Source organism: Brachypodium distachyon, chromosome 5 (assembly GCF_000005505.3).
Source record: "Brachypodium distachyon strain Bd21 chromosome 5, Brachypodium_distachyon_v3.0, whole genome shotgun sequence".
NCBI lineage: Eukaryota > Viridiplantae > Streptophyta > Magnoliopsida > Poales > Poaceae > Brachypodium > Brachypodium distachyon.
The window spans coordinates 27,929,660-27,943,237 of NC_016135.3; the positions used below are offsets into that span (position 1 = coordinate 27,929,660).

The 13,578-nt window shown below is 44.7% G+C and overlaps 2 protein-coding genes across 3 annotated transcripts; both read right to left on the minus strand.

The window, feature by feature from the left end:
• Positions 1–2,197: 2,197 nt before the first annotated feature.
• On the minus strand, positions 2,198–8,684 carry LOC100835494 (PH, RCC1 and FYVE domains-containing protein 1). 2 transcript variants are annotated; one of them, XM_003580813.4, is made up of 9 exons: positions 8,289–8,682; positions 7,074–7,160; positions 6,674–6,763; positions 6,515–6,601; positions 6,302–6,427; positions 3,779–5,785; positions 3,551–3,697; positions 2,876–3,393; positions 2,198–2,746 (listed from the first exon to the last, which is right to left on the minus strand). In XM_003580813.4, exons 1-9 carry the CDS (start codon positions 8,313–8,315, stop codon positions 2,629–2,631), a joined length of 3,207 nt encoding a protein of 1,068 aa, XP_003580861.1. In that variant the 5' UTR covers positions 8,316–8,682; the 3' UTR covers positions 2,198–2,628. The 2 variants fall into 2 exon arrangements, with proteins under 2 accessions (XP_003580861.1, XP_010240645.1); XM_010242343.3 differs by having other exon boundaries at positions 3,551–5,785; positions 8,289–8,684.
• A 3,580-nt stretch (positions 8,685–12,264) lies between these two features.
• Positions 12,265–13,561, minus strand: LOC100835801 (UPF0235 protein C15orf40 homolog). The gene is made up of 3 exons (XM_003580814.4): positions 13,358–13,561; positions 13,185–13,273; positions 12,265–12,687 (listed from the first exon to the last, which is right to left on the minus strand). The coding sequence occupies exons 1-3, from the start codon at positions 13,518–13,520 to the stop codon at positions 12,556–12,558; spliced, it is 384 nt and encodes a 127-aa protein (XP_003580862.1). The 5' UTR covers positions 13,521–13,561; the 3' UTR covers positions 12,265–12,555.
• Positions 13,562–13,578: the final 17 nt, after the last annotated feature.

A 13,578-nucleotide genomic window follows, 5' to 3' on the forward strand; every position in this document is an offset into this window, starting at 1 on the left:
AGATTCGTAGGAGGAGCAAGAGCGAGGAGGACTCTGTTGGTGTTTTTTTTGTAGTACGTGTTTTTTCTGTGCTTGCGGACTGCAGGAGCCGGGATTAAAAGACACGTGGGGACATCGGTGGCAGATTCGTAATTTCGGTGAAAGTGACGTACCATGACCGTACCATCACCACCAACTCCAATTTAATATATTGGTATAGATGAAGAAGGGTCAATAAGTGGAATCAATGTAAAAACAAAGGACACTTATGGTGTATGCATAAAGGGTTGAATAGCATGTACCTTACATGCAGCTCTGACTCGAGCCTCTTTATCAAAGTATGAAAAAATAAAGTACTTTCTCCGATCAAATTAGTTGCAGCAACTTTGTGTAGATACTCATGCACTTACACACCGAAACGTATTTAGATACCCACGTTTCTAGATAAAGTCCAAAACTTGTTTAGCCGAGATTTGTAGACACGCATATAGACATGCCAAAATTAGATGGTTTCAAAAAACAAAAAAAACTCCTGCAGGCACTCGTGATAGATCACGATGCGGGAAAGGAGCTTCCGTGTGTTGATTAAATCTTATCGAACACAACAAGTGTAGGTACACTCGATTGTACGTTTTTCCGTGGTGTTGTGAGCTCTCATGGGATGCATGCCATGGACTGCTACTGATGTCAAACCAGATCGCTACCAATATACCGTGTCCAAAATCCATGGAGTTGTGCAATCGATCTCGGGCTGGCTTGTACATACATCGATGATCTGTCTACTGGGTATACGAAACAATCTTCCTTGTTGCGAGAACAGAATTGACAGCACGTACCCTCCCGGAGTCCCTATGTATATCTGTATTGCACGTAGTAATAATAATACTGCTAGTACCGTAGGCCAGCTCTGGAGTCTGCTATACGGTTGAGTGAGCAGAGAGGCCGGGATAGGTCACTCAAGTCACAGGTGTATGTATATCTCATCACGCGATCTTTCTTCTTTCAGTGTTTCAGATCGATTGTACCCTTGTCCTCCCGGAAGTCCGGATCCTCCTCTCCCTGAAAAACGTGAAAACCCAAAACCTGCAACTAGTAGTACTGTACAACTGTAGCAGCGTCCCGGCTGAGACATGCGAGGTGACAGGACCTTGATGACATGAGAGTTGCTGCTAGCTGAGACTGAGACTGAGATCCAATCCAATCGATTAGCTCTATACTGTATCTAGCCCAAACACACACGCACGCACACTGGTACAGTGCAGTAATAACAGATGGGGGCGCCGGCCGGACTGTGCAGTGCAGCTAGCTGCCCGGACATAAGAAACCATTGGCATTTTGCATTTGCCCGGACTCGTTTGAAAAAAAGGCCGATGCATATGCTTTGCCTCAATTCAGGAACCAAGAATTGTTCCTGCTCTGCTAGACTGGTCTGCTCGGTTCAGAGACATCCGACTAGTACATTCCTTTCCTTGACCAGCAGATTTGAGATTTCCTTCCCTTTCTGTCTTCATCCATTCCAGAAAACGGAATTGCGATGACGACAGGATGCATTTGCAGGAGCAGGAGTGCTAATTAATCTGCGCTCTGCGTCGTCAGAACCAGCAAGGATCGAAGACCGATCACCGTAAAGTTTCAGCTGACGCACAGGAGGACAAAGAGATATTGTCGATCGGAGTATCAATCTAGGGTCCAGGAGCGAGAACAGAATCTGTATGGCCGGCCATAGATCGACCAGCGATGCAGATAGATAATAATAGCCAGGATCACAATCAAGGAATATCGTCATCCTTAACCCGATAAACTCCATCACGTACGTCCTCCTAGTAAAAGGAAGGATAAACTTCATTACGTCCTAGTACTAGTAAAGGACCTCACCGTCATCCCAAAAGCCTGGGACTAAAAGATAGTATTACTAGCTGCGTATCTGAGATGAGATGAGATGGAATCGAGTCAGCCTTGGCCGACCCACCCCCAAATCCTCATTGTGTGGAAACCAAAAGCGAAATTTAAATTCGATCCAAGCTTATCAGAATTTGTTATCCGTCCAAACTAGGCTGATATCTAGATTCTTGTTACTGGACACACTGACTCACTATTGCATCAGCAGCAGCATATACACTTTGCCGACGTTATCTTTTTATCCATCTATCTATTCTAGCTCTGCTGATTCATTCCATCACAAAATGCTGCGCCCACTGGAGCTCACATCCAGTTCCAGTTCAGAACAGCAAAGCTGGAAGAGCTTTCTCCTGATCTCCTCCAGCTCATCTATTAATCCAGCAAAGGAATATACATACATGGAGGCTTGCTGTATCATGGTGGTCAGAAGAGCAATGACAGCACATAACTGCCTCCTGTTAGGTGCCAACCGTGTGAAATGAATATCATTTGTGCTTCTATACAACCACAACAACAACAATACACGTTTGGGGATAGTCAGACAGAGAGATTGAGAGCCCCGGATAATTCAGACTGCATGCGCGCCACACTGACGAGCAGGCTTAGCCATGAGCGCATCATCCGTAGCTTGAATTTCAGCTCCGCCTTTTTCTCTTTTCTTGATGAGTGCCGCGCACGAAACGGTAAAGAATGGAAGCATGCTGCACTACCGGATGGACATCTAGCGAAAATTGCAGGCGCGGGAACTAATTAAGACGTCATCACAGAAGAGATGCGGTCGGTTCTCCGCACGTTGTACTTGTCGTACACCTTTTCATGGTTCTCGCTCCACCATGACTCCGCTTGATGTTCTCCGAATCTTCTCCTACTGCAAAAAAAGAAAAAGAAAATAATTGTGCGCTAGGTTACTCACGGAGGAAGAATGCTTCAAAATCAGAAAAATGTGGTTACTCGTTCAAGGATGTGAGGGATCAGTTCTTGTCATGGAAACGCCTACCTGAACCGCACTCTTTTCAGCTCTTTGGTTCCGTCGTGAAGAGAGACTAGGGTTAGGTACACCCCAGGCTCATACTGTTCTATCCACTCTGCTTCGACCTGATTACTGGGTGAACCAGAGCCTCTCGTGTTCCAACCTTGTAGGTTTATTTGGAACCTTTCTGTTTCCCTCCGATCAAAATCCTCTGATCTTGGACGGTACCCACCGTTCGTCCTCTGTTGAGCAGCAGCAGCTGGGAAATCTTTGCTCTTGTTGAAGTTTTCAAACATGCTCTCGTGTGGAACCATCGCGTTATCACCGGGGTTGCTTGTCTGATGGACCTGTGGAGGGAGCCCATTAACCCGAGCAGACGCAACATAAGTCGGTGTTTGGGAATAATGAATGCCTCCTGGCTGATATCTCTTCTGGCTTTCTCTCCCCCCAATTTCAGGAGAAACTACACCACCAGGTAGATACACAACCCGTGGTGGCTTCATGTCATGCTCTCCTGGAGGAAGCCTCTCAGCCATTTCTTTTACCTGTCGATGTTACTGATTAAGGTTATTCCTTGTACATTTTTTATGAATGGTTAATGCCAAAAGGTACAACAGGTAAGAGAAGAAACTGGCACAAGAATATGTTGCTAGTATCAACTATAACATTGATGACGCTGCAGAATGAAATTTGAAATATCACCTGTGCCGTCAGTGATTTTATAACCTCTTTTGCAGCCTTCGATTTGGACACCTCTTCAGCAGCAAGTGTCACCGCCTCATGGGCTTTTGCCTCCGACTTCTGCAACTCATTATCTTGCTGTTCACGTTCCTGTCTCAAGCTACTAACCTGATTCATATACAGGCATAAGGACTCCGTTTCTCTGCTTGTTTTATAGTTACAGCAATAAAATATTAAAACCAAACATACCTCAGCTCGTAGTTTCTGAACCTCTTGCTTCAGAAGTTCATTCGCCTCCCTGAAACTCTCGATGCTTTCAGAGGACAAAGAGCTCGAGGAATTTAGATGCGGCATTCTTAAAATCTGTGGAGCATATCTGGTGTCATTAGAGTATCCATTTGATACTGTAGAACCTGTATTGTTCAGGTCACCTGGTCCGACAAAAGGGATGTCTTTCAACTGCAAAATTGCAGGGAACTGTGGAGCATGGTCAGACTTTTTTGTCTGCTTTGCTGCCTTCACATCTAAATTCTTGATCATATCTGAACTAGTAGCTGATGCAACTCTGGTTGCCTTTGTGTCCATTCTCTCAGCCTTGGTATCACCTGGTATGCGAGGTATAGTGTTCCTGCTATAACTGACACCAGAATCCAAGACTTTACTTAGCTTCATGTAACATGAATCACATACACGATATGGCTTTCCAGGATTAGGAGACAATGCTGCTCTTAGAGCTTTTTTTGAACTGCATGAATGACAGTGCACTAAGCCGCAATTGTAGCAGTTGTGCCTCTTTCGAGTGAACCCAAATGGCTGTCTGCATGCCGAGCACTGAGACTGCTCCACGCCAGACACCCATTTATGTTGAGAGATTGCAGCTGTAAAGCTTGATCCACAAGCAATGCGTTTTACAGACCTGTCCCTTAAAGCCTCAACAAGTGTAGGTACCTTACGATCTGCAATATCACCGTGACCCAATCTTCCGTTTGCACCCTTACCCCATGTGTAAACTTCACCGGTGTTTGTCAAGACTGCGACATGATAAGATCCACAGGCAACCTCCACAACACCACCGCCTCCAACCTTATCTTCTACCAGACGTGGATACCTTCCATCGTTATTGGGATTGCCAAGCTGTCCATAGACAGAGCTCCCTACAGTAAACATGTGCCCTGAAGTAGTCAATCCAATCGTAAGAGTATGGCCACATGCAGACTTATGGAAGTTGTAATCTATCAGTGAAGGCACGCATGTTGGTTTGAGTTTTGCAGACCTGTCACCATGCCCAAGGCGATATTTGTCTCCATCTCCCCAGGTAAATAGCTTTCCAGACGAAGCATTTGACTGTGTCATGATAACCTCAACAACAGCAGCACTATGCCACACCCCACATGAAACAGAAATAGTCCTCAAACCCTTCAAAGACTCCACTTCTTTTGGATACGAGATCGTTTCTCGATTTCCATGACCTAAGGCTCCAAATGTACCATCACCAAACGTGTACAACTGTCCAGAACTAGTTATCAAAGCTGTATGCCATGTACCACAAGAGACGGTTGAAACCTGAAGGCCTTCCAGAGGACCTGAAACTCTCTTTGGGATCCAGTGACTCACGGTACTACCATGACCAAGGAGTCCCGCATTGTGGGTACCATCTCCCCAAGTGTAAAGATCACCTGTTGCAGTAACAGCACAAGTATGGAATTCACCACAAGCAATTATTTCAACGTTACAGATTGATAATGACTCCAGTAGACGTGGTTGGAAAATGCTTGTACCAGCCCCATGACCAAGCCTGCCACTGCATTCTTCTCCCCATGTAAATACCTCTGCCTGTCTTGTAATAAGTGCAGCATGCTTCACACCACAAGCCACATAACTGACATCAAGCATTACATTTGATTCTAAGGGCTTTGGTACAAGAATATCAGTAGTTGCACCAGGACCGTGCACATTTCCATCAGACCCTGACCTTGAAGTGGTATCACACATGACTTCTCCCCAGACATAAACATCCCCAAACGATTCAGAATCTTCGCCAGAACCATGGCTTGAAGTGCTGAGGGCACTGGAAACGCTGACTCGAATGTCTGATGAAGAAGCACTTTTCACTTGCATTTCTGACGCATCTGTCCTCTCTGAATATGTATATTCTCCAGATGAACGGTCCTTGGTAGAATTTGCTGAGCTCAACTTGTTCTCGAGAGAATCCGTGGTATAAGTAGAGCTACTGCTTAGGCTGCTTTCTCTGCCACACTGAAATGAATTATAGTAGGAAGTTCAGAAGCCTGGTATCCGATGTTGCAAAGGTTGCATCTATTTTGTAGAGGACTAGAAAGAAACTGAACGATGCACTTGAAAACAGATATACAACGAGTTAATGTTTTGTAACACATGAGTGCATCAAAAGAACATCAAACAAAATGTAAGCTCCGTTGGACAGAATCCCATGAATAGTTGGTCTGTTGTTATGAGATACTTATAGACATTAGATCAGTTCTCCCAATCTGTTACTGCATATTGTACGCATGAGAGTAGTGTGGGATTTGTCGCAACAAGAGTCAACAAAAATATACTAGAGTATAAAGGTTGGTAGTGGACTGGGAATTGATCGCAGCTATAAAAAACACTAGTTACTAAGTAGAACTGAAATTGCTGGAAAGATGCAGACGGTTTTGCCTTAAAAGATTGAAATGGCTTAGATGATATGAAACCATCAGTCAAGCAATCAAAATTCAAGATTGTTGATAAGTGCTGAAGCGGGGAATTTACATCAAAAGAAAGGGCACCAGTGCGCATTCCATCAGTGTATTGTGGCTGGGATCCGTGTTGTCCTGGAGATATCAATGCGTTAAGGCATGTAAACCACACCTGTGTTTCAACCTTATCCTTGCAGATCTTTAAAACAAGAATTAAACTAATTAGATGATATTTAATCAGAAAGGGAAGAAAATGATAATGTCAAATAGATTCAGATTGTAATACCAGATCAAGGGATCGCTTTCCATCATTATATATGAGTGAGAAGGATAAATGATCTTTCTCAGGGAGCAGAAAACGTTGGAAAACCAGCTGAAAAGAATAGATGTTGAGACATCTAAGATTTCCGAAAAAATATGACCATAATGTTTAGAATGTCCTCACCGTTCTTTGTCCTGATAGAACTCTGGACACAGAAGCTAGTTTTAAACTTTTCTCTGTGTTGTCAGAGATCCAAATAAGCGTTGATTCATCCTGTAGAGCACAGAATAGAAAATATTTAAGAAAATGTAATAACTGCAAAAAGGATTGATGCTGCTCTCAATTCTCGTGTTGCAAATTTACTTATGGTTGCCATTTTTAAGACATTCCTGTTCCAGTTCCATGAAGGCATGAACCATAAATGAAAGGAAAGCCATCGAAAAGAACAAGGGATCTAGTTCAGGCTGTAAAATTCAAAACCCATTCTCGAAGATCAATTTGTGAAAACATGACGGCCCGCTCATACAGAGAAAAAGAGACAGTGAGAGATTATAACTTTTGCAACATAAAGAAGTCAACTTACATTTGATAGTCTGAAGGGAGTAAATTTTGGCTTCCCTTTGCGACCATATTTAAGCAGCTGGGTGCCTTTCTTTAAAGCAATAAGTGCCTGCAAAATTCATGAGGATGAAGATAATTATTAAGTACGGTAATGGTGCAGAACGTTGGTAAAACATGAACACAAACTCTTCCATCAGGATTCAGAACATTTCCTATAGATGTACTACTTCACCATCCAAACTTTGATAGCACCAGTGCTAATGAGAAAGATCCATGTGTCATTTTGTCCATTTCCCTCAGAACAAAACTAACTAATAGGAAATGCTTGTCTGTAGCTTTGTTTCATTCATTGTATTTTTTAATTCTTCGAGCCCACATGGAAAGGCACTACTACAGGGTACAGCATGTTTCTCCACCTTCATGAACACAGTTATTATTGAGAATATCTAGAACGGGAGATTGCAAGAATCATTTTGTGATCAAACAGACCTGTAGAACACAAGCAGCATACAGAACAATGGTGATGCCAGAGCTAGTCCTGACTAGTGACAGGACAGCATACTTGACTTGCTACTGGTTCTACGATAGTCAGTATCACAGAAATGATGCAATACATGTTATTTAAGCCCTGAACCAAGGAGGTCCACAAAACCTAGATATTCAACTCCATCTATTTTCAGATTTTGTACCGTCTGTACAAGAACTATGGTGGTGACTGAAGCACAACGCATCCTCCTTCCTAAATGTGCCTCAACAAAGGATTTCTAACAGGCCAGTAGGCCACTGCAGTCAGCAGCACCTGAAAAATACAATGCCGCAAGCCTGAATGGAATCTCCAAGCTCGAAATCGCCCAATCCTTCTCTCCCCACGAACATTTTCCAATCAAGATACAGTCTTGCGTCGAAATCGCGCCCTTCTTTTTCTCCTCAACTCTGGCAGCTAAAATATGGCGTCGGAAGATGGAATAACCATGACGCTCCCGGGATCTCCCACTCCAAAAACAAACGACAGTGAATCATGGCACGGCAGCATTGCCCATACCATACATAATCCGGCACCGGCCCCCAAACCTACACCCCCCATGAGCTGCAGCCCCCACTGGCCACTTGAGCAACATCTCGACCCGAAATGATGCCAGCTCTGACTATCCCCACATTGGCATTCATTTTGCACTTTAAAGCGGAGGCGAAGATACGGAGACAGAGACAGAGGAAGAGGAAGAGTAGAAGAAGGCACCTTGTCGATGTCGACGGGATCTGCCATTCATTCCACCGGCGGCCGGCCTCCGGTCGTCATGGACTAGTGGCTTCTCCCCGTGGGGCTCGTCATGGGTCGTCCTCTCCCCTTCCCCTCCGTGGGAGAAATGTTCCGACGGCTGGCTCTGGAGGTGGTTGCGGGCGGCGGCGGATGTGAGGGAAGGCAAGCAAGAAAGGCTCCTGAGAGAGAGGGAGGTGGTGGAGGAGGAGTGGGGGTCGTGCGGGGGGTGAAGGTTAAAGAAATGGAGACTGCCCGCGAAGACCCAGCCAGTGGAGAGGCGACGGGAGAAGACCGGGAGGAAGAAGAGGACTAACGGCGGCGCAGTTACCGGAGAGCAGAGCAGGGGGGGCGGGTGGAGTAAAAATGGGTGACTTGGGACTTTTCCAGGGTGATAAAATAAGAAGGTGAAAAAATCGAGCGTCGTCTCTTGAAAAGCGACAGGGAGTACAACTTTGGAATGAGGGGGTGATTGATGGCCCAATCATAAATTTCTCCCTGATTTTCAGAAACCAAAGAATACGTTTTGAATCCACACTAAGTGATAAAAATCCGTGTCGAGCTGTAATACCAGAAACAAAAATACACATCCGTCAATCTACGTCGGAGGGTACCATTTATTACTTGTGTGGTAGTACTGAATGTACGTTTGTTGGTGCAAAGTAGTCCTAGTAAGTTGGAAATAACGACGGCCAACCTGATTTTTTTTTCGGAAACACAGTACGGACGCAGACGCTCACAAGCACGCGCACACACACACTCACCCTTATGAACGCACACACAGCCTACTTCTATGAGCACCCTCGAGAGACTTGTCCGACACATCATCTTGACATTGACGAAGTCACCACAGATGAAAGGTATGTCACTCTCACTAAAATCACAACGCCGGATAAGTTCTGAAATAAATCTAGGAAATGCGAACATCCATGTCAAATTGGAGACTTTAAAGAACCAATCCCGAATTTTACAAGTGTACAAATCTCCACGCATATACGGTAGGAGCGCGTGCCTGGAGTAGAGATAGCAGAGAACGTGCATATATAATTCCCACGCATCATCATGTTTGTCTTTGCCACATGGGCCGTTCGTTGGACGTTACCAGCAGCATAAAGCTTTGGCTTGCATATGCCTCCGAAAACGTCATGGTGCCGTCACTCGCACTGTTTCATGCGCACGCTTGTTCATATATAAATAACAGCAACAATAATAATGCTGGATTGAGGTCGCCAAGCTTTTAACGAAAAGCTGTAGTTTGGTGTAGCTAGTTAGCTAGGGGCCGGGATATATGCTAGCTTTTGGTTATTTGAATGCGTCGTCCTCGACAGCATGCAGACAGTGGTGTTTATATACTTGTCCTACTAACCAAAACTCCACTAACTGGCGAAAGTTGTGACGATCGACGTGGACGGAGCTTGGTCTTAAGTAAACCTCAATTTGCTTCTCCGGTTTCTCGCGAAAAAAATTTTGCTTCTCCGGTTTGGCTCTCTGAAGGATCAACGTGCGTCGCCTAACGTACGATATGAACGATACCGGATCAAGGTGTTTGGTTAATTTGTCACGTGGGCGGCCCTAGCTTGGCATGCTGCTCGCCGAAGTATCCGGTGAAAACCATCTCTACGGTGCAAACTGTGAAAACTCATCGAAAAAAATTCTCAAAAAAATCACATATGTTAGAAAAGTGATGTTTATATATGTGTAAAATTTCAAGTCCAAACTCAATTTCGTTTGGTAGCAGCGAAAAAAAAATTCTGCATGGTCTTTCAATGTTTGACACTATTCATTGTAAATTTCTCTTTAATTTTTTTCAAATAATTTTGATTTTGAACTTGAGATTTTGCAGGTTTGTAAAACATCGCACTCCCAACATATGGTATTTTTGTAGAATTTTTTTGAAACTTTTAAACATACTCCCTCTGATTCTAAATTCTTAACTCAAATTTATCCATATATGAGTGTATCTATTCTTAAAAATCGTTTAGATACATGTAATATTTCGGCAACAATTTAAAATCGTAGGAGTAGTTTGCACGGTTTGCACCAAACGAGAAGAATTTTCACGGGATACGCTTGTACGAAAGTTACTTTAATCGAGAAGTGGGGGCATCACTCGCAGAGCCACAGCAACCAGTTAACGAACCCGCTTAATTTCCAACTCGATCGCATTTCTGGAGGCAAGCAAATTAAGCAAATGTGCGTGCAGTACGCGCTGGCCCCTGGATTAACCCTGACAAGTGACAACCGTACGTGTCTCGATGTTAGCTAGGCGTGCATTGTCGCGTTCCCATCAGCTACAGCTCGCAGCAGCAGCTAGGGCCACAACTTTCGATATCTCCATCGTTTCTCTCTCCTGGATGAGTGCATATGCGCCTCGACTAAACTGCTATTTCTTACGAGACTGACAACTAATTATTTTTAGGTCGATCATAACAATTTTTGATTTAATCATTGAGATTCGTGTAAGATTAATGTAGATCCGATTGATAAGAAAATATTCATTGGACGGTTACGATTGTCGGCGGAGAAATAACTATTTGTTTGGTAGTCGGCTCGAACACTTTTTTTATATACGAGAAGAGGTTACAGTAGCCTTATATTTCCGCTCTGGTCTGACACGCACTTTAATTATCTATATAGTCTATATCCCCATCGAGTCGTCCCGGAAGTAGTGCACATGCACGTAGGGGTACTGATATGATTTCCTCCACGACATAGTACAGTGCCCGTACTAGAGTTTAGAGGCCGGCATTCCGGCAAAAAGACAAAAGCTAATTTCAGTCGTAGTCAAAATCGACTAAAGAAAAAATGGAACCCACAGCTAGCGGCCCCATGTCTCCCGCCCCGCACATACCTACGTACGTACTATACGCGTGCATGCATGCACCGACCTCCATTTTAATTTGCATCCATCTGTCACCATATGTATGCAATGCATCCTACGACGACACGACTGATATATTAGATCGAGTGCGATCGAGATGACCAACTCTTCTGTTTTTTCCTTCTTCCTTTCACCGTATTCACAATTCAAATACTTCCTCCGTCAAGCAAATGACTAAATTTAAATTCATCTATGCACTAAGTCATATCTAGCTAGATACATTTAAATTTTGACAAACTTGAAACATCTTTTGCTGGACGGAGGAACCATGAGTTGTCCGCTCCCATGGAGATACGTGTTAGTACTGATTATCAGCTCTAGCCTACATTCCTCCCCCGGCATTAATATCATTCTTGTTGATTGAAACGATTGACGCAATCAGGCAGTTTGACGTAAAGCTAGCTAGCTAGCCTCGATCTGCATGCATGCTCGCTCGAGTATCAGTCAATGTCCATGTTTGACTGCATGCATGCCGACGATGATCAGAGATAGTGATTAGCAGTACATGTGCTCATTAATTAATTTTTTGCAAACTCTACTGATCATGCCCACTTGCCCAGCCGGATCGATCGATATGGCCAAAGCGCCCAAGCCGGCCAGCCAATTAGCAGTAATTAGCAACGGATTGGGCATCGACGATCAAGGGAACAGATCACGGGAGTACATAGAGTAGATTAATTAGCGGGAAATCAAAACCGTATCACGCCCACGCATGCATGCATCAGTTTTTGCTCAGATCTCGAGGTGTATGCAGATGGGATATATTGGCACGAAGCGATCGATCGATCGAGCATCACGTTGCATCGAGCCAATTGTTCAAGTTGCAAACCCATGGACGCAAGCAACGTTTCTCAATCCCCAATGGATTGAGTAGTTTACGCTTCCATCAGCCTAAATGGGTAGGCTCCCAACGTGTTTTATGGGGAAAACAAATCCAACTGCGGCTGGAGCAGTCAAGTCCCCGGTTTGTCTTTGGTCACCTACTTTTTTTTTACCAATCAAACACACAACATAGAGGCTGCATCTGGTAAAAAAAAGAAGAAGATAAAAAAGAGAGATACAGCTCCCGTGCTGACATTTTCGGTCCAAAGGCAAACAGGCCAAAAAGCCCAACTGATTGCAATTCAGATGCAGAGCAACAAATTCAGAACATCATCCATACATACACAGGTTTAGCAGAGCCTGTCAGGCCAAACCATCTCTACTGCTGCTCTCCTTCTTGTTCTCTCCAGAAAATGAGTACCAGGATCTCAGAAGTAGAGACCGGCCATTTCCAGGATTTCCGTTTACAAGGATCTAAGCTATACTGGAGGCAGAGCACTGGTTCTGATCAGATATAAACCATACACGTTCAAACATACAGAAACATCACGAAGAATCACACGCTTTCTTTAAGGCGTCGAAAACGCCTTGGAGCGTGGCCTCTTGCACCAGCACGACCTTTTCCCTCGATTTAGAACCCGAACCGATGGATACTTCCCTCTTCTTCACTCCAAGCACCTGCATGTTTACACAAGGTTTTCAGAATTTCAGATGGGAGACAGAGAAACGAAACATATGTTACATATTACTATTATCCAACCCAAGTTTCTTAAAATAATTGGAAATATACGCATATGCTCAATCAGTGTTAAAAGAGCCTTGAATAAGCTTTGCCAATCACTGTCCTTTACAGACGGCCCGGCATTACTTTCATGGATTCCCTAATTCGACATGCAATATGGAAAAAAGTCTGAATTTCGACGGAGAAGATCTCAGGTCATCAGTTTGCAACAGTGAAGCGCGTCAGCAAAGCAAATAGGCAAATAGCATGCCCCTGCTTTCTGTTCCCAATTCCCAAACCAGTGCAGAGGAGCTGCAAGTCGAATGCCCCTACTAACTAGTTCTAGTTAATGCCAACACCATGGAGTTAGCGATCATCATCGATCTCTGTCACAGGTTCGTCTAGATCAAGCAATTTTTCGTGTGTCTAACAGCAGCGAAGGACTTGAGATTACCGAGCTGATGAAGTCGACGAGAGCGGCGTTGGCCTCCCCGTCCCTCGCCGGCGCGTCGATCTGCACGCCCACAGCCTCCTCCCCGATCTCTGCAATGGAGTCATCAGCGTTGGAGCAGAAGGGGAGAGGAGGATTGTTAGATAGAGGGGAGCAGAGCAGAGCACGGGACGGACCGGTGATGGTGGCGACCTTGGAGCCAGGCTTGGCGTGGACGGAGATGGCGACGGTGGACGGCGGCATCAGGCGGAGGCATCTCGGGAATCCCCCGCCGCTCTCCTTGGCCGTGGCGGCCGGCGGCGCCGCCCCTTTGGCCTTGCCTTTCTTCCCAGGAGCCATCTCCCTGAATCAATGTCTTTTCCGGCAGGGTTAAATTTACCGTATTACCCCTCGGGTT